Source organism: Notechis scutatus, chromosome 10 (genome assembly GCF_049901735.1).
Source record: "Notechis scutatus isolate UNSWTSFEM ecotype Mainland chromosome 10, rNotScu1.2, whole genome shotgun sequence".
In the NCBI taxonomy this organism is placed as follows: Eukaryota; Metazoa; Chordata; class Lepidosauria; order Squamata; family Elapidae; genus Notechis; species Notechis scutatus.
In genome coordinates, this window is record NC_142018.1 from 655,149 (window position 1) to 677,179 (window position 22,031).

General features: G+C 39.9%; 1 protein-coding gene across 2 annotated transcripts in view; it reads right to left on the reverse strand.

The window, feature by feature from the left end:
* Positions 1–7,299: 7,299 nt before the first annotated feature.
* Positions 7,300–22,031, reverse strand: part of CAPN6 (calpain 6) — an 86,172-nt gene continuing 71,440 nt past the window's right edge. For both annotated transcript variants that reach the window (XM_087971937.1, XM_087971936.1), the window contains exons 12-13: positions 12,758–12,894; positions 7,300–10,183 (exon numbers count right to left, since the gene is read on the reverse strand). In XM_087971937.1, coding sequence (XP_087828063.1) covers positions 10,004–10,183; positions 12,758–12,894 — 317 coding nt within the window. In that variant the 3' untranslated portion in view covers positions 7,300–10,003. The remainder of the gene's footprint in view (positions 10,184–12,757; positions 12,895–22,031) is intronic.

The window sequence follows — 22,031 nt, forward strand, 5'->3', positions numbered from 1 at the left end:
AATGGTGTAAGATCTCCTACTTGAGCAGAGGGTTGGACTAGAAGATCTCCCAAGTCCCTTCTAACTCTGTTATTTTATTATTTCATGCTTCCTACCTCCAACAGACCGTTAGTTAGTCTCCCATTTGACTTGATACTGCTAAATTGATTGATATTCTCTTTTATGTATGTCTGTGCTTAGTAATGTGGCAGTTAATATGCAATAACTTAAACATCTGGAGGATTACAATCCCCTCATGTAGCATTACTCTCTGATCTTTTTAACCACAGAGACTCATCTATCACACATATTGCACACATTTGCTTTATTTCATTTCACTTTATCTCGTGTTTTGCTGTTCTTTCCTTTTTTGTGTATTTGAATAGTAACCATCATAGAGCCATGGAATCAACAGGTAGCCCAGCTGTGCTGAAAGTCCCACAGAACCCAGCCTTCAAATCTGCATAGACCCAAGCCTCGATTTTTAAGGAGAGCCCTTAATTGTTATTCCTCTTAGAGAAACAGCATTGAATGATGGCTTCATGCTTGAGGATATCTTTTAGATGTGACCAATCATGGTATAAGGAAGGCCTGCAACTCTAAAATATAGTAGGACTGCATTGCTTTGGATATAGTCTTTCCCAATTTTAGCTATTTTAAGATGTTTGGACTTCAACTCCCAGAACCATGGGCTTAATGATTGGCACACTTTCTGGCTGTAAATTCTAGTCATGAATAACACTGTAGAACTGGAAGATGCCTAATTGAGGAAGGTTGCCTTGCTTGCAAAAACTTGTGACAATTAGGTCAACCTAGCACATGAGCATCTGTAAACATTATTCCATCTATATCTTAGTTCTGCCAGACTTGGTCTGCAAAAAATATGGATATAAAAAAATCTGGCAATAGGGAATTTGCTGATTTTCTTTGATTTTCTGCTATCTGAAATTTTGTTGTTCAGATCAGATGGCTGTGAAGCACTCTTGATCCATTTAGATAAGCCAATGCTGCACTGCATGATACCATTCTGACCTCAATGTGGCACGTGAGTCCCATTTAGGCATCTTAAAAGATCCAAGAACTGGCTCATAGAATTTGGAATGCAAACCATTAAGAAAACTTTGTGTTATTTTCCACCTTGGAAAAGAGGAGGAGGAGGAAAGAAGGGAGAAAGGGGAAGAAGGAAAAAGGAAGAGGAAGAAAAAAATAAAAAACATTGGTAACCTTTATCCTCAACACACTGTCCTTGTCCTCTTTGGTGAGAGGACCTTATGTGGATTCTGATTGCTTATTTGGATGTGAGTGACAGTATACATTATCTCTTCAATACTAATACCTGTTCTAACAATTGGTCAGGATTAGTCATTGGATGGCAGAGGACAAGCTGCTTACTAAAAAGAACAATGGTGTTAACTTGTCACATGTATCTTTGTCTTCACCCAGATTCCAAGCTGTGGTGTGAATTACTGATAAGGAAATAACCATACTCTCCCTTCTCCTGTCTAGTAGAGGTGGGGGGAGGGGGGGGAGATATTCATTTAAAGGGGAATGGGAAAAGGCAATCTTTGTAGTCAATAAGATCCTGAGAAGATTTCCTCCTGAATTTCAGTTTCAAAAGATTTGAAAATACTGGTCCCTTCATATTTGCTGGGGAAATTTAACTGGTTTGGGTCAATATAGAATGCTAAGAAAGGATGTTGTTGTTCAGTTGCTATGGTAAGTTGTGTCCAACTTTTTGTGACCCCATGGACCACAGCATGCCACTCTCCTGTCTTCCATTGTCTCCTGGTAAGAAAGGACAGCATTACCCTAAAATTGCAAAATGTTAAGGAAAAAACTTTTCAGTGGCTACTGCTGACATCATGGCTGAGCAGCAATTTGTCCTGGTAAGAAAGGACATTACCCAAAAATTGCAAAACGTTGAGGAAAAAACATTTTTCAGTGGCTACTGCACACATCATGGCTAAGCAGCAATTTGTCCTTCATATATGCTGGGGCATGAACAAAATATCTCTCTTGCAACTTCTTAAACCAATCACACTTTTCCCAAGGAACACTGCAGCTTGGTTTAAGGTAGCTTCCAATGCTGTTTCCGATGGTAGAGAAACTGACTTTGTAGAAAGTATGGATCACCTGAAGTATTGGACAATCTGATATTGAATGTCTGTGATTTCACTTGTCCAATCTTCTCCAGAGAGAACCCTTCATATGTGGTCAAGAATATTGCCATCACTAACACATTTGAAACATATCAGATTGGAGAAAGCTGTTATAAAAATGGGGAGGTCTGCCCTGCAAAATAGTATCAATGCTGCAAAGCTGGATGCACAGAAGAAGCTTTCTGGTCATATGACTCATCCAAAACCTACCTAATCATAGATACCTGAAAATATTAAACCCTGTCACAAACTCAGATCAATGTCTATGATCAGCAGAACACAACTCTATGCTGTTAAATAGAAATTAATGGTTGTATAATAAAAATGGATCTCCCCTGCTCTTCTTATGGCTAAGAGATGAGACCTTCAACACCGGGAAGATAAATTTATGGCCCCAATTACTCAGTGAACCTGCTGTTACATAACATTTATGAGCAACATGATGTAGATTTATGAATGGATTATTACAATGAAATCCTTTGCTGAAACCGTTGCAAAAAATCTATATTCTCATCTGTCTGCTTGTCTCCCCCCCCATGGACGACAAGCAGGTTAAAACCTGCCTGTTTATTACTTAACCAAAACCACCACAAACAAGCAAGGCTTTAATGTTGGGTTGGGAAGCTGAAAAACCATTTCATAAAAAGACAGAGATAAACCACATTGCTACTAAAACTATGGATCAGTCCATGATGTAATGTTAAGTAATGAAAGATGATCTAAGAGTATCTTTCTCTAAGTTGCCATCTGTTTGGCAATTTGAATTTCATCAACCTTATCTGGCAGTTCAGTCTAGAAAGCCAATTAAACCAGATCAATGTTCTGAACCTAATCAATAATTGAAATCAGATTAGGGCTGATTGGTATATTGTTAAGGATTAGCCTTCATTCTATTCAAGTGTTTTGCTGATCTTTAGTTTGGAGAAACATTTTGAAAAAAAGAAGGTTTTCAGTTGGGTCAAAAGACTGTCAAGATTTCAGGCTCTGCTTAGAGGCTTCTCAGGTCTAAGTATCCTGACCTGGGTACCACCATAATCAGCTCAAACATAAATCATACAGTTCCTTTCTTATTTGCAGGGATTTTATCCTTCTGTGCTGAGCTGATGTCTGCAGTGTAACATATATTTCAGGAAAAAAGCAGGGGCTCTTTGCCAACTCTGATACTAACAATCAAAGCATCAAAGATGATTTGACATTCAGGGTATTGTGCATTCTCTGTCACTCTAGTGCTTAAAGACAAAGGAATTAATATGGAAATAGGACAACAAGTAGTTCATTACATAGAATCTTCTCCTCTTAGGACTTTTTCAGCTTCTCAGGAAAGTAACAGAGTGTGGGTTTCATTTTGGGGATCTCTGGCATTTACTCTTCAATAGCCAAGGGTGACCTTCACTTATAACAAGGAAACACATCTCCGTCTATAGATGTGAATGTCATTTTACTCTATAATTCACATGGCAGTTACAATTTTGGAAAGAGACTTAAAGCTTAAGTCCATACTTGGAATACTGCATCCGGTTTTGGTCACCCCCATATAAAAAGATATTGAGATTCTTGAAAAAGTACAAAGAAAACCAATAAAGATGATTAGAGGACTGGAGGACTGGAGGATGAATGGTTGTAGGAATTGGGTATGTCTAATGTAATGAAGAGGACTAGGGATGACATGATAGCACTTCCAATATTTGAGGGGCTGCCACAAAGAATTATCTGAAACAGCAGAAGGCAAAACAAGAAACAATGGATGGAAACTAATCAAGGAGAGATCCAACCTAGAAATATGGAGAAATTTCTTGACAGTGAGAACAATTAACCAGTGGAACTTCTTGCATTCAGCAGTTCTGGATGCTCCTTCACTGGAGGCTTTTAAGAAGAGATTAGACAGCTATTTGTCCAGAATGGTATAGGGTTTCTTGTTTGAGCAGAAAGTTGGGCTAGACGACCTCCAAGCTCCTTTCCAACTCTGTTATGTTATGGTTTCTTAAAGATGCTGGTATGATGTTGATCTATATATAACAAAGGACTTACTGAGCTTGAGTATAGCAAAAAGGATAAATTTGCATGGTAGGAAGAAAACAGCCATCCCAGGAGGTGTGGCAAGTGAGAAAGAAGATAGAAAGCTCAGATAAAAATAATGGAAAATCACCTCCTCCTGCATTACAGATTCTGTTATGCAAAAGGACTTGAAAACATTCTGTCTTTGAAGACGAGTAAAAACAGGATACTTGAAATACACAGAGCATCCTTTGTTAAAAGGGGAATTGGGAGCAGCTAGTCCGCTGATTAAAATCATATGATTTGATAAACATGTATTAAGTCTTGCATGTATTTTTGCCAGGTTCTGTTACTTCCGCTGTTGGGGATAAAAATGGCTTTAGGAACTGGGGAGATGAGAAATTGTAGCAGAGTAAGGCTGCCCCTGTGTGGCCAAATATCCCAAGGTGCTTTTTCAAGAGGTAACTGGACTTTCTTTGTTTGAAGATGTTTTGCTTCTCACCCAAGAAGACCTGAAGAAGCTTCTCGGATGAGAAGCAATACATCTTCAAGGAAAAACCAAGGAAGTCCAGTTGCCTCTTGAAAAAGCACTTTTGGGACAACTATGACCTGGAAAACTGAGAATCTCCATAGACAAATATTTAGATTGGGATCATGGAAAAGGAAGTTCAGCATGCTGATTTAGTGGATTTGTTCTAAAATCCATTAAATTAGAGTATCGCAAAAAAAGGACCTCAAAATGTATATATATATTTGCTCTGGCAGAGAAACCATTAACACAGGTACAAAGAAGCAAGAATAACAGAATAACAGAGTTGGAAGGGACCTGAGAGGTCTTCTAGTCCTATACTATTTCAGACAAATGGCTGTCCACCCTCTTCTTAAAAGCCTCCAGTGATGGAGCACTCATAACTTGTGAAGGCAAATCTTTCCACCAGTTAATTGTATTTCTCACTGTCAGGAAATTTCTTCTTAATTCTAAGTTGGTTGATTACCCAATTCTTGCAGCCATTCTTCATATGTTTTAGCCTTCAGCCCCATAAGCATCCTTGTAGGTCTTCTTCGCACTCTTTCCAGAGTCTCAACATATTTTTTATAATATGACCAAAACTGGATGCAATATTCCAAGTGTGGTCTTACCAAGACCTTATAGAGCAGGGCTGTCAAACTCGATTTCATTGAGGGCTGCATAAGAGTTGTGTTTGACCTCAGGGATTGGGGTGGGTGTCACCAGGGTAAGCTTGATGTAACTCATTTGAGGGGCATCTGTGGTGGCCCAAGAGCTCTGCCAGCGAAAACGAGTCCAGAGCTCCATTTTCAGCTGCGATGGCCTCCTGCCACCCTTTGCCAGCAAAAATGCCCTCCCCCGAGCTCTGTTTTCACTGGCAGAGGGCGGCAGGAGGCCGTTGCAGCCAAAAACGCAACCTGGGAGGGCCGCAGATGGCCCTCCTGGGTTCTGTTTTCGCTGGCAGAGGCACTGTGGGACAGTCCTTTGCTGTTTCTAGGGTGGCCCCATGGGCCAGATCTAAGCACTCCGTGGGCCAGATCCAGCCCCTGGGCCTTGAGTTTGATATCCCTGTTATAGAGCAATACTAACGCTTCACGTGATCTTGATTCTATCCCTCTGCTAATACAGTCTAGGACTACATTGGCTTTTTGGCAACTGCAGAACACCATTGACTCATATTTAAGTGTTTGCTTACTAGGAGAATACAAGTCAGTTCAGATTAGCCCTTGCATCCAATCAGGAGAGAACTAAATCTGTCAGCTCTGAGCCCTGTAAATAAGATAAGAAGGGATTTGGTTTTTCATGCCCACCAATGAATGAGAAGCAAACGAATGCAAATATTTAAATGGGCACCCTGATTTTGTTGGTCTGATACTGATTCTGAAGTGACAGAAGAATCACCCACTCACAGAGATTAGCAGAGTCAATTGAAAATCTCCAAGAAAATTTGGTCCTAGGCCAAAGAAACAAAAATATTCTGGGAATGAGATATTCATAGTCAGCATGGTGAAAAGCCACCTTCAATCTTTGTTTAACTTTAGATATATAGTACTGTATCAGTGGAATGCAGAGCTGACACATCCACTAGATGAATGTGCTAGAATCAGAAATTCCATGCTATAGCACTTAGATAGGCAGGAAAACAAAGTAGCAAAAGTTGTTTAACAAAGATACCGCACAGATATTGTGAATATGATGCTACCTCCCTCTTAGGAAAAGATAAATTCCCAAAATTATTTGAGTAACAATGCAGGGGTGGGATTCTACCGGTTCGGCCCGGTTCCTTTGAACCTGTAGCTCTGAAGACCACCTGGGAGCGAACCGGTTCACTGCAACGAACAGCAGCTGGGCTCATCCGCCTGGGCTCCATACTGACTTTTATTTCCTGCTCTTGACACTCAGCTGCATCACACGGCTCAGCAGATTGCCACGCATCAGCTATTGAAGAGACAGGGAGAGTGCAGGAGGTCAGTAGGAACCCCTCTGTGGGCATGCAAATCACGCCCACCAAGCCACACCCACCAAATCGGTGGTAAACCAAGTTGAATCCCATCCCTGCAACAATTGTTTTATAAATTAGGATATCAAGTGGTGTCAGTTTAGCTCAGATGTTCCTAAATATCTGTCAAACATTAACTATCAACAATTGAGGACGTAATAGGAAACTTCAAGCTACAGATATTTGATGTACAGATTCTTGCCACTTGGAACCTGGAAAGCAAATAGAAGCAGGCTAGATTTTAGGATTGCAATGCTTTGGATTATAGTTCCAAGAGTGCTTTGTAGTGTATGGACATGGAAAAATAAATCTGGTTGGCAGCTCATGAAAGCAGCTGAGTGATCAAAAGAGAAGATGTAGCTGCTTTAAAGAGATATGGACAGAAATTAATTTTGCACTTCCATACATTCTACAACACCTTTTTACAAATTATTTCCATGATAGCTCTGATGAGTCCCTTGTATGAATAGCGCAAGGTTTTGATATCATTTGCCTGCTTTAACCTGTAATAGACTTTTTGTAGGAGATGACCAGACTGAGCCCGAAGGGTCAAGCCAGTCTTGAGTCCCTTCGCACCCAGAAGAGACCATCTTGAATTCCATTGACTCTTATCTACCACCAATTTAATTTGGCCACTAGTATTTCAGATTCTTGTAGAGTGTTAGCTTATAATAAACTTTTATTCAGTTGAACCACCTGGGCTCCTGATTTCCTGCACTTGACACTTTTGTTTTAGTTAGAGAGACACTTTTTGCATCAGAAAATTAAAAATCATTTCTGTGTAACAAGACCCCAGGAGAATCAACTCAAGAGAAGTTTTACACTGTATTTCAAAACATTCCAAGTATGTTGACAGCTTAATCAAAACAAGACACATGCTGGGAGGAGTATTTAATACTCTTAAATACTCCCAGTGAAATCATGCAAGGGGAGCTCTGAAGGAGGCAAATACCAATAAAAATTGTAACAAAATTTGGAATCCTATCACAGCGTCCTTTGAACAGATGCCCTGCTAGTTAAAATCTAGGCCAAAATGCCCCCATCAAGAACATAAGAAGGGATGAGCACTGGATTGTTTCAAGATTTTACTATGCGTCTGTTTAAAAACAAACAGTACTTCCTTAGCAGGTAATCTCAGTTTTCCCTTTCTTCCATCTGCAGTACGGGCATAAATAATACAAAGATACATACATTTGTTATACAATCTACAAAAGGAATGCTTGAATAATATATGTGCTTTGTGCTTATAAAAAGTGCAACATAAATGCTGATTGTTATAATTCACCTAGAGGACGCTAATAGCAGAATATGTTACTCTAGATAGTTAATATGTTTGTTAAAATATACTATATGTGTTTAGATATATTGTATACATTCCATATAAAGACTTGCTCTGACAGGAGCGAAAAGTGCGAAGTACAGGTATTATTTTCTGTGCATTGGCTTGAATCCACCATAACGCTGTAGCAATAAGAGGACACCTTTCATTAAGTGCAGACTCTGAATGGAGCAGGGGAATTCTCCCCTTAGATATGCTTGGGTCCTATCAGCTGCCACTTTATACTTGCTTGTGCTTCATTGCTATGTGGTGACAGACTGCCATGAACTGTGGGGAGGGGGAATGAAGGGAGTGGAATGCTTGGGGAAATGAAAACAAGTGCTATATCTCCTTGAGAGACTGCCTCAAGGTCACCCAGCTGGAAGAAAGAGGGAACTGCATACTAAACGATGCTTCGATTGACTGTTATGAAAATACCTTACCTGAACCTGATTGGTTACATGGGGGTTGGCAGTGAGATACAGCTAAGGGAGGGAAAAGTTGAACTTAGGGATTTTGGTGAGTGATTCTCTCTGTTCTGGCTATGCATTCATTACTCCAATACATTTGACCACTAATAAACTATTCTTTTCTCAACAAATGGAGCCAAGGATAGTTTCTATTTAGAAGTTTAAATTGTGGCAGGTCTGACAGGCCCTTTCCCTCTTCCCACATCATTTTCTGGATCTCCCTGAAAATGTACCCCAGATGTTGAAGAATCTTCTGGATTGTGAGGAGACAAGGCTTCTTTGGGACCCCCCCCCCCCAAACAGCACTGATCTCTCTCTCTGCCTCTCGTCCCATCAGCAGGAATGTTTGGGGTGATTCTCTGCTTGAGGCTATTCCCACTGTCAGAACCTATGCCAGAGTAGGTCCAATGAACCAACGTACAAAGGTAGTCTTTGACTTATAATGATTTGTTTAACGGCATTCAAAGTTACAACAGTGCTGAAAAAAAGTGATTTAGGACCGGTCCTTGCATTTATGACCATCACAGTGCCCCCACAATCATGTGATTGTGATTTAGGCAACTTGGCAACTGTTGTGCACTTTAGGATGGCTGTAGCATCCATGTGGGGGTCACATGATCACCATTTGCAACCTTCCCAGCTGGCTTCTAACAAGCAAAGTCAATGAGGAAGTTAGCAGGGAAGGTTGCAAATTGTAATCATGCAATGTTTTGCTTTGCAACTGTGGCAAAAATATCACGAGACTGGGTGTGGTCCTTCACTTAATGAGGGCACCATTTGACAATGAATGTGTTGCTCCGAACTACTGTTGTAAGTTGAGGACTCCCCTTTCATCAAAAAGAAAAAAAGGGCAACTGTTGGAGAACAGTTTTCCGTTTATGTACTACTACTACTGTTGTTATTGTTATTGTTATTATTGTTATTATTATTATTATTATTATTGTTATTATTGTTGTTATTATTGTTGTTATTGTTGTTGTTATTATTATTATTATTATTTGGCTCAAGCATAAGATAGAGCTGTGTGAAGACGAAGTACTCAAAGCACCTATTTGGCCATTCTGCAACATTAAGCCTCCCATCATGGGATGTGTCATCCCACACGTCAAATAAAGCATCTCTTATTCAGTGGCTGCATTGATTCTGAAGAAAAAAGAATGGATTCTTCCTAGCAGTTCTAGCAGGATTTGGGACAAAGTTGATATTTCACCCCAAAAGTAACTCAGCTGACCCAAACAATGATCCACTTCCACTGAGAAAACTGGTATGAAGCTATTCAGCAGTTAAGTTTGGAACTTAACCTGGTTAGCTCTGTGACATGATCCTATTTTTTAACTAAAAGCCTGAAAAGTTATAGCAATGGTCCACCCAATGGTTATGAGTGAACCATTGTTCAGCATTGATTACAATTTGGAAAATAAATGGCATCTGAAGAGAGGGAAGAAAGAGGAGGTCATCCCATTGGTAACAATCCAGTCCCACCTGTGTCTCTTTATAAATTTTTGTACTGTCCATTTGCAACCCAGAGATTACAGACCAAAGAATTCCCTCTTGGGGCCTATCAGACTCCGCAACTCATAGCTCCATCAGGTCATCGCTGGAAAGTGTCTTGATAGTGATTTGACCTGGTACTTCTTCTGCTTCTTGCTGGCCTCTGCCATGGAGTTGGTACTTCTGAAGATCCTGAGGGTCACTGGGTGACCCAGACAGTCGGACCTCTCCCAGGAATCGGTCAATGAAAGCATTGTGCCAGACCTAAAGTGAAGAGAAGGCAAAGAAAAATCTACCATTGCCTTTACACATGGTCTTTCCAATGCAAAAGTCCTCATCCAGATGAGATCAGAACTTCAAACTTTGCTCAGAGCTTACTCTCCGTTGCACATCCTTTTGGCCAAATTCCCTGGGGGAAAAACTGTTTTCTTAACAGTGTAATTGGTTTTATTTAGCTGTAATGTAATCATGATAATCATTTGCATCTTGTAGATGAGATTGGTGTAGGGATGGGAGATAAGATCTGAAAGCCAGAACAAGACCCTGCAAGAAAGTTCTGGATCATACCAACACAATTGCATGGATATGTCCAGGAACTTACTAGGGGCTGAGACTGAGTTTGTGGAGTCTTGCTGACCACTGCTCTACTTTTTAATAATCATCTTGTAATCATCTTAAGGCAGTCCTTGATTTACAACCATTCACTCAGTGACCATTCAAAATTACAACAGCACTGAAAAAAGTGACATGACTGTTTCTCAGACTATGACTGCTGCAGCATCGCCATAATTGCAAGATCAAAATTTGGGTGCTTGGCAACAGGTATGTATTTAGGACAGTTGCACTGTCCCAGATGAGATCATCATTTGTAATCTTCCCAGCTAGCTTTGGACAAACAAGGTTGCTTAATGACTGCACAATTCACTTAACAGCTGCAGTGATTGGCCTAACAACTGTGGCAAAAAAGGTCACAAAATGACGCATAATTCACTTAACAACTGCCTTGCTTAGCAACCAAAAGGTTGGGCTCAATTGTGGTTGTAAATCGAGGACTACCTGCATTATCCTAAGGAAAAGCTTTAGGGTTTCTGTATAGGTAGTCCTCAATTTACGACTATGATTGAGCCCAAAATTTCTGTTGCTAAGTGAAACTTACATTATTAATTAGGTATCATGGTTCTTTAGTGAATCTGATTTCCCCCTTGACTTTGTTTGTCAGAAGATCACAAAAGAAGACCAATGAACCCGGGACACTGCGACTGTCATAAATATGAGTCAGTTGCCAAGCATTGGAATTTTGATCATGTGATCGTGGGGATGCTACAATCGGTCATAAGTGTGAATAACAGCCCAAAGTCACTTTTTCCAGCGTTGTTGTAACTTTGCATGGTTACTAAAAGAACTATTCTAAGTGCTCTTTCTGGGTGTCAGCAGTTTGGAGAGATTTTCTGGTGAGAATGCAACATATAGGCCAGTGATGGCTAACCTTTTCCACGTTGCGTGCCAAAAGTGCACGTGTGTGCACACATGTGCACGTTTGATACAATGCGTGCGCAACTCCCTGTGCCCCTGCGCATGTGCGCATGACCCCCTGCATGCACACCATGCAACTCTGTGCATGCATGCACGCCCCTTCGCACCACACGCCCCTGCGCATGTGCATGCAACCCCCGCATGCCCATGCCTCTGCGCATGCGCACCTGTCTCCCACGCACACATCTCTCCCCGTGCATGCATGGCAGATACCTGACAATCAATTGGCTGGCGGGGGGCGCGTGCGCATGCGCAATGAGGCTCTTCCAGGCGACCTCTTACATGCCACGTCCGGCACGCATGTCATAGGTTCGCCATCACAAATGGGTGTGTGCAAAGGATTTAGAAGCCTTCTGCTGAATTTTTCAGGATTAAAAAGTAAAACCTGTGGTCTGAAAGACCATCTCGCAACTGCATGCAGTGACTATTCCAACTCAAAGGGCATCCAGGGTGTCAGTACTAATAGGAAAAAAAAAAACATTTCTCTGGAGAAACGTGGAGCATTCCACTCTCTCTTCCTCTTGTCAGCACTGAGGTTGCTGCCAGATGGCTCCTGGCAGATTTCCCTGTATAAAAATACAACTGCAGTTGCCTTTCACTTTGTAAAAATTCAGCTGCGTTTAAAATTTAAATACTGGTGGGTGATTCTAGGAAGCTTAACAGAATAAGAGAGTTGGAAAGGGACCTTGGAGATCCTCTAGTCCAACCTCCTGCTCAAGCAGGAGACCCTATACCATTTCAAACAAACGATTGTCCAATTTCTAGTATTGGAGCACCCACTACCTCTGAAGTTGTTCTGCTGGTTAATTGTCTGACTATCTGGAAATTTCTCCTTAGTTCTAGTTTGCTTTTCTCTTTGTCCCATTTCCATATATTTCTTTTTGTCCTGCCTTCAGGTGTTTTGGAGAAAAATTGACCCCCTCTTCTTTTGTGGCAGCCCCTCAAATATTGGAACATTGCCATCATGTCACCCCTAGACCTTCTTTCATTAAACTAGACATACCCAATTCCTGCAATTTGGCTCGTTGGACAGATTGGGTTTGAGAAAAACTGACTGATCCTAAACCACCTGTTTCCAGGACAAGGGTTGGATTTAAATCTGGGTTCTTCGCTATATACCCTCTTCTTGCCCAATCCTGATCCAGGTTCTTGTCCACACCACCATATTGGTGTAAAATGATTATTAATGTCATGGTAAGGTAGATGGCAAATAAATGTAACAAACAAAAGAAATAAACATATAAATAAACAATATTCATTTAAACACAAAAGTGGCGCAAATACAGATCACACGGATTCTCTTACCTGGACAATAATGGGGCTGTCAACCTTCCTTTTGTAGAAAACAGCCTGGGTGTTGAAAACAGCAGCCCCCCTGTCTTCCTGAGAGGGAGACCGGACCTTACTGTTCTCACACTTAATAATGATATAGGGGCTGGTTTCTGAAAAAGTACATTATCGATTAGCATTTTTGGAGAAGCCAAGTATTTATAAAACCATTGCAGGTAGTCCTCAACCTATGACCACAATTGAGCCCAAAATTTATATTGCTGAGTAAAACATTTGTTAAATGAGTTTTGCCCCATTTTATGACTTTTCTCATCATGTTTGTTAAATGCATCACGGCTGTTGTTAAATTAGTAATACAGTTGTTAAGTGAAATTGGTTTCCTCATTGACTTGGCTTGTCAGAAGGTTGCCAAAGGGGATCACATCACCCTGGGAGAGTGCAATCCTAAATGTGAGTCAGTTGTCAAGCATTTGAATGTAAACCAGGTGGCCCTGGGGAAGATGCTGCAATAGTCACAATTATGAAAAATGGTCATGTAATTCTGTAACCTTGAACAGGCATTAAACGAACTGTTGTAAGTTGAGGATGGATTACCTGTATTCTACTTTCCATCTTCCTACTTTTTTTTCTGGACAAAAGATTTGCCTGCAACTAACCTCTCCCTCACTCTACACATGGAAGAGGCAATGCTGCAAGGACTTGCTTTCACACCAAAAGCACATTATTTTCACAATCAGATCATAGGAGACTCTTCAGTTGATTTCCTGAGCACATTAACTGATCCATCATCATTAGTTCACACCAGCAGATTAATATGAGATGGGCTGGATTTGTTTCCTGGTGAAATGGTTAGACAAACGGAGATTCTTGGCACATTAAACATGTGGAGTGTGTGTGGTGAGGATTTGCACAAAATGGTTGCCAGATTTAGCACAGCCATTAACACAATTGAGCCGGTTCAGAGGTATTTCTCAAGAAAAGTTCTCCACTCCTCCACTCACAATAAAATTCACTACGTCTCCAGGCTCGAAATTTTGGGCCTGGAAAATCTAGAACTGCGCCAACTGTGGTCCAATCTAAGCATAGTTCACAAAATTGTTTTTTACAACATCTTACCTGTCAACAACTTCTTCAGCTTCAATCACAAAAATACACAGGAAAACAACCGATACAAACTCAAGGTAAACCGCTCCAAACTCAATTGCAGAAAATACAACTTCAGCAGCAGAGTGGTCAACGCCTGGAATGCCTTACCCGACTCTGTTGTTCCAGCCTCAACCCCTCACAGCTTCAACCTCAAATGGTCCACCGTGGACCTCACCCCATTCCTAAGAGGTCCTTAAAGGGAACGTGCATAAGTCCACCAGCGTGCCTACTGTCCCTGTCTTAAGTGATTCACTTAAGAACTGTGACAAGGCCATAAAATGGAGCAAAACTCAGAATTGTCTCAGCAATGGAAATTTGGGGTTCAACTGTGATCGTAAATCGAGGACTACCTATACTTCTCATGTCTAGCTATTCCATTACTTCACAAAGATTTAATTGGAAATTAGCTTCTAATTAGAAGCACTGAAACAACCTTTGATACTGACATAGAATAATCTCCTCCTCCTCTCTCTTCTCCTCTTCCACCTCCTCTTTCTCTCCTCCCCCTCCTCTTCCTCCTCCTGCTCCTCTTCTTCCTTTCCTCCCCCTCCTCCTCTTTCTTCTCCTCCCGCTCCTCCTCCAGTGCCTCCTCCTCTTTCTCCTTTTCCAACTCCTCTCCTTTCTCCTCCCCTCCTCTTCCTCCTCCTCTACCAGCTCCACCTTCTCCTCCTCTTAAGCTCCTCCAAAATAAAGCACAGTGAAACCACACAGCTGGATCGCTTTGATTGAGTGTGCCCAGCTCAGCTACATATCTAATATTTTCTCCCTTCCATTGCATTAAAAAGGGCAATTTTATTATCAGAAGCTAAAGACATAGCACCTACAGTTAAATATACAAAAGTGATTCTTCAGCACATGAAGGGACTGCAAAACACATGGATTCAGTTGCAAGAAAAGGCTCCGCTGGGGCTTTTTCCAACAAAAAATAGACTTTGTGTATTATCAATGGCTCGCTAAGCCCTATTTATGATTACAACACTTTGATTAATCGTGTTGAGAGACTCAGCCCATGGTAATTGACTTACAGTGACTAATATATGGAGTGTTTCTGCCAACAATAACTAATTGCCTGCTTAAATAATAACAGGAACTTGTGTAAATCATGATCTGGAAGAGGATGCTGAAGAAATTATTATGAGAGCTGAAAAAAAAAAAAGCAGAATAATAGAATTTGAAGGGACTTTGTAGGTTTTCTAGTCCAATTCCCTGCTCAAGTAGGAGGCCCTATACTATTCTGGAGAAATGGCTCTCCAAAACCTCCAGTGATGGAGCCCCCACAACTTCTGGAGGTAAACCATTCCATGGATTAATTGTTGTCACTGACAGGAAATTTCATTTTACTTCTCGATTGGATCTCTCTTTAATGTTTCCATCCATTGCTTCTTTTTTAACTTTGCCTTTAGGCGCAAAATTAAAAGTTGTGCTTTTTATTATGGAGATGGGCGTGGTCCAAAAAAGGGGCTATTTTCACTCAATAAATTAGTTTTGTAAAGACAAGATTGCTGTGCTCCATAAATATTGAGATAAGCCTTAACGGATACAGCATAGAAGGACCATGGGGCTAACAGCAACTCTCCCCTTACCATGTCAAGCTATCATTGTCAGAGATTGGATATTATAAGAATTATAGTGCAATATCCCCATTTGGACTTTTGGTTCCTTTCATGAAAATCCTCATGAACCACTCTATGAAAGGGACCATTCATTGTAAGACTTACTTTTATTTATATATCAGCAACTTTTCCTATTTTTGTAATTGGTTTTATGAGTTTCCTACATAAATGTATCGTCTCAGAAAGACACAGATATGGACATATACTCAGAATGCCCATATTAATGCATGTCTATTTTTATATTGTCAATAAATGTGAATTCACCTCTTGACCTCAAGGAACAAACCGTGTAATGGATTTTGCAGCATGACATCTTGAAGTGAAAGGCTGAAATTACCAACAAAGTCCATCAGAACATTTTCCTTCATGGGCTTCTTCTGATACAACAATCTAGATTTATTCACCTAACTATACATTATGGGGATTTTCAGCCAGCTATTTCTAAGACAGTCTGTCAATCATTATAAATAACTGTTGTCTTGCAGCAACAGCAATAGCAGACTGCATTTAGCCATGCACTTAATATGACTCCTAGAAGCAAAAGGAGTATTTTTATATCCCAGCAAATGTTGGTTTAATCCAGGAAAATGGACCTGACAGATCCCTAAAAGTGATACTGCCATTCAATTGAGAGAAGGGGGGAAACCCCAAATGTGATTCAGGGTTGGGATTCTACCAGTTTGGACTGGTTGGAGTGAACCCCTTGTTCCGATGATCAGCTGAGTCTGAACCATTGTGCTGCGACAAGCATGTGGGCCCGCCTGCTCCTGCTCTTCCCTGCCCTTTATTTTTGTCTAGAGCACAGCTGATTTGCGTGGCAGAGCAGTTTGCTGTGCCTCAGCTGTTTTATTCACAGAGGCTGCAAAGCGCATGATCACCGAACCGGTTGTTATACCGGTGGAATCCCACCCCCTGATGTGATTCATTCTTATTGCCTTTGACAACGGCTATTTTATAACTTGTATCCTGGTGCCTGAGCGCCCTGAGATTTTCTTACCTTTTGGGGAATGTGTTAGGGGAGGGCCATGTGGGTTGTTTCACTCCAAAAGCCAGAGGAAGATGGCCATGGGAATGCCTGCTTATCTTGTTCTCAGGATGGCCGTTACAACAACATCTTCACACCTATGGATTGGCTGAATCCACATCTGACTTGAGGGAGGGAATTTTACTGTCTTAAGTTTAACTGTATTACCTGAGGGAATTCAGACTCTGTTTTGATTGTCCTGCTTGCACTTCTGCCCAATAAAAGGTTCCTTTGGAAATACTCAGTTTCAAGAATCTTCACTTTCTTGAGTTAGGAGGCAAGGCAGAGCCTTACAGGACCAGCAAACATAACCTTTCAATCAATCATAATAGATCTGGAAGGTCTATTGTGAGGTCTTCTGGAGGTCTTCTAGACTATTTCAGACAAGTGGCTGTCCAGTCTCTTCTTGAAGACCTCCAGGAATGGAGCACCCACAACTTCTGAAGGCAAGCCCTTCCATTCATTAATTGTTCTCATCATCAAGAAATTTCTCCCTAATCCTAGGTTGGTTCTCTCCTTGATTAGTTTCCATTCATTGTTTCTTGCCTTGCCTTTTGGTGCTTTGGAGAATAGGTTGACCCTCTCTTCCCTCAAATATTGGAAGACTGCTATCATGTCTCCCCTAGTCCTTCTTTTCTCTAGACTAGCCATACCCAATTCCTGCAACTGTTCTTCATATGTTTTAAGAATTGTTGCAGGAATTGGATACGGCTAGTCTAGAGAAAAGACTCATTTTGGGATCCAGAAAAAAACTGGTTTTCCTGGTGGGCTGGACTGGTAAAAAATGGGAGTATGTAAAGGAAAACATTTCTCAATATCAGAAATGTTGTCCCAGACAGGCTGTGAAAAGCACATATTTTTCAAGGACTAGGCAAGGAAATTGGCACACATTCTCATCTGTAATGAACATGATCCAATTTTCTTTATCTAACAGATTAGAATCAAGTTGAGTTTGGCAGGCTCTGTTTCCTCAACAGTGTGTCATGAAACAACATTGTTCCTTGGATATTTTGAGACAGAAATAATGTTAGGAATGTGCAGAGCAGAATGAAAGCAATTTGTTTTACTCTCTGTGCTGTTAGGCAAGTAGCTGAGTAGATGTCACCTGGAAAGACATTCTTCCCTTGGGATTTAATTGAAGTATAAGGAATTAGAGCCAAGGCAAACTGCTAAAGAAAAAAAATGGGGTATATATCTTGGATTCGATCCCAAGTTTTGTTGGACACTGAAAAAAATCCTTTGATATGGTTCAGATTGCATTTTTTTGTTGTTATGGATTTTCACCTAGGAAGGAAGAAATGGCAAATAACTTCTGAGAAATCTTGTCAAGAAAAAGCTAGGACATGTCCAAGCATCATCAGGAGTCAACTTCGATTTGAAGGCAGAAGACCAAAACAAAGTAATGCCATTGATTGCATTAAATACTTTCTGAAATATATCACAAATTGTTGAACTCAACATGTCTAAATGCATAGCTAGAATTTTAGTAGATATAACTCAATAGTTGAAATTTGTATTAAGTCTCTGGAGTAAAATGAACTTTATTATGATATTTAAATATAAATTAATAAGAACAATTTTATGGCTGGCTAAACTCTTGGCTGAACAGAGGTTACTTTATGGTGATGGCAACTTCAGCTTGACAGGTTTTCAATGATATCATTGAGGTTTTAGTCTTATATTTTGTGGAATCAGACCTTTTATTAATACTATCCTCTTTAGGGCTATTTGGAGAGTTAATGTGCAATATACACCTGAAATCTTTACTAGTTTTAGGGCCCTGGTATACTAAATAAGTTTAAAAGCTCCTAAATGTATTTGGTTATTAGAGGCAAGTGGCTATGTTTTGATCAATGTATAGAATGTGAAGGATGTGTGTTTGTGTTTATTTTCATAGTTATAAGTACACTGAAGATGGTATTTAATTTCATTGTACAAGGTGCAATGACAATAAAGTAAACTAAAGAGAAATTAACATGGAATAACTTCGATTTGAAAATAGAGGTGAAGATGTTTTATTGAAAGGAACCCATAGCATCAATTGTAGGAGAACAGCAAGCAGAACTGGGATGGGGTTGGACGGGCTTAAGTGTTTCATCAGCTTTGAGTCATTAGAGTGCCATAAATGGTCCAAGTCCAACCCTTCTTGAACTCCATTAACCCTTATTAATTGAGTACCAAACTTTAGTTGACAAGATACCAGCTAATTAATCAGTAATCAGCACCAGGCTGCTCTCCTACAATCATTGTTCAAGCCTATATGCAAGAATCTAGTCAACTAAAGTTCAATATTAAAATCACCCCAGATAATGGTCAGCAGAATTCAAGAGGGATTGGACTTAGACCATTTGTGGGAATGTAACGACTCTAGGCTAATGACTTGCTTAAGTCTGCCTTCCAGCTCTGCTTCCATTTCTTCTCCTACATCAATTCTTTGAATTGGTTGAATTTCCAATTGCTGTTTAAAAGAGATTGAGAGGTTGTGTTTTGCATATGAGTTATATTTGCATATGAGTTATTGGACATAACTCATGATTTTTAATGGGGGCAATTTGAAAATTAGCTATTAACTGAATTTTTGAAAGCCCACTAATTATATATTATATATTTATGATGAAACAGCTGTGTTTCATTTAGCTATTGTTGTCTTTGTTAAAGTGCATTTCCTAGGGCCTAGTCTGAAAAGGAATATTGGATATTGGAACAATCTCAAAGCTTTTTACACAGTTTGGTCTTGTCCAACTATGGTCTTGTTTTGGTTTCAAAATATTACATATAATATGACAATACAATTTGGAATAGAAACAGTTAAGAACATTAATGCAGTGCTGAATTATAGAGAGTTCCCCATCCTATGAAAAGCTCTGGATTTATTAGGCCTGGCAAGGAAGATAAATTGCATAACTGGAAATAAATTTGCTCTCTTGATTTTAAGGCATTGATCTAGGTTATGAATTTGTTATCTATTCTTGAAAAAGTCACTGAGTTCTAAAATGGAGAAAATGAAACGACCGGTTTCTAAATGGTCTAAAAATAAAATCTATCAAGGGAAAAAAAATATAAAGAACAGGTCTGTAAGAACAAGCTCAGAAGTGTTGATTCAAGAGCATTTATAACAAGCTATTTGATTATAAGATTCCCCCTTAATTCAGTAGTGATCCTGCATGAAGCTGTGTCTTAAACCAGCTAAGTTGCTTCTTTGAGATATCAACTGCCAGATCATAGATTGTCCAATTAGTTCCCAGCTTTAATTTAACAGGCTGCAAATTTGTTGAATACCATAGGACAGTAAAAATAAATCATCTTTCTTTTTTTTTAAAAAAAAAAAACAAGTTTTATTAAAAATTTCAACAACAAACAAATCATTACATATTTAAATCTTTTCCTGTCTTTCTACAAAAATTTCCCCAATATTCTCATAAAACACAAACAAACACAAACAAACATAAAAAAATCTTTTAGTAAAGTACCTTGGCCCCAGTTACCTCTCTTTGCATGGGCAGCGCATATCACTCTTCACAATTCTATCTTATTTAATCCATCTTAATTAAATCATTAGATTTATATCTTTTGCCCATTCATTATCCCTCTATCTCTTCTTATAATAAAAAGAATTTCTCCTGAAATCACTAATAAGAGTATGATGCCTTTCTATCCTCCCCCTAAGTTAGTAAAATTAACATTCAACATAACAAATACCCAATTCGGTTCTGCTTGGTACATTCTATCCACCAAAAATGTTTAAATACATTGTATCCTCCTTTCCTTCAATATTTTATTACATTTTAAAAATCAATCATTATTAAAAACTTCAACATTTTAATTTCTTATTAAATCTTAAACCATTCTAATTTACTATTTCAAATATAAATGTTACAATACCATCTTCTGTACCTAGCAGAATCTTTCTTACAGAAGTTTATATTTCATCCTTTGTCCCTAAAAAAAATTCCTCTTCTCCCATCCAATTTTAAAACTTTGAGGCTTTTCTCCGCCTTTCCCCTTTCTTTCTTCCCCCACCAAATCTTCCTACCCCCTTCTTCTTCTAACCTCTGCCTTGCTGGGATCCCTTCTCTGTTGTGTTCCCTTTTTCTCTTGTTTGCTATCATTATATTTACTTTGCATCATATTTTTCTCTTTCTCAAATGTTTTTTTTAGATCTTAAGTCCTTCATTTTCCTTGCTCTCTTCCTTCCTTCTTCCTTAGATAAGTTTTGGGATTCAATAAAGATGGCGTCTTCGTCTTTTCCTTGTTGTTGTTCTTCTGGAACAACTTCTGTTTCCATCTGTTCCATTGTCTGTTGGTAATTGACCAGCGCCATTTCTAGAAATAGAAAAGCTTTTTCCATACCATCTTTGCAGGCTGCTTTTGTTTGCTCATATTCATCCCTCAGGTCTTCAAAAGGGAAAGCCATTATAAATAAATCTTTTCTTTTCTTTATTCCTCTTTCTTCTTACACCAACCAAATATTCCGAGAGAAAGGTAAAACAATCCCAAAATCCACAATCCTCAATAAATCCAAGCAAGCCAAAATTCCCCCTTCCTCTTCCAGGGTGGTATCAAACAAATAAAAAAAAGTCCAAATCTATATTTTAAAGCCTTATTAAAATTATATTTCTGTCCTCAAATCTTCAAGGCATCTCCTCCAACAAGATCCAAATTTATATATTTTCTTTATCCTCTCCCTTCCGGCTTAATTCCGTCGGGAGGGAGAGTAAACTTTCCTTTCAGCACCTCAAAATAGCCGCTTTTTTTCTCTTGTGGAAAAAATCATCAAAAACCATCTTTTCCAGGAATTGAATTAGATAAATCTCAAAGCCCTGGGTCGACCAAGAAGAACTTTCACTTTCAATAACTTTCTTCTTCCTCCTGCGCATACTTGCCCGGCTGCCGACTTCTTTGTGGCGGCCATTACGGACCGCCGCTGCACCGTCCTGGTAAAAGGGGTTCTGCCGGCCAGGAGGGGTCTGCAACACCCCCAGACCCTTCCTCCGGATCCCCCTTACTTTCAGCTACCCCTGCAGGGCAGCCTTGCTCTGCACCCGTCCGGGTCGGAGCCCCAAAACGGCTAGCGCGGCAGGGATCGCGCAGCTTCGCGAATCCCTACCGCTCGCGAAGCCGACAAACCGGAAAAACCAATAAATCATCATCTTTCTGTTGTCAGGTGCCTAAATAACAAAATAAGCAAACGACAAAATGGTTTAGAAACTGAGCTGCTTTTCTGCTTAAACTGCTATTTTGAGAGGTTCTCTCCAGAATGCTTTTAGCATCTGACATTCCCTGAGGAAACTAGGAAAAGAAGTAAGATGCTTTCTCAGCATTTTAGGGCATCACCAACAGATCAATAAAACAAATGTTTGTGGCTGCCATATGCCGAGGGTGGACTGTGTTATTCTGAAGCTCTATGGAACATACTGATAACTTAAATATCTGTTATCTAGATTTGGAGCATCCATGGAGAAGGGGGGCCAAGAGTCAAGCTGTGAGTCATAATCGAGGTCCTGTC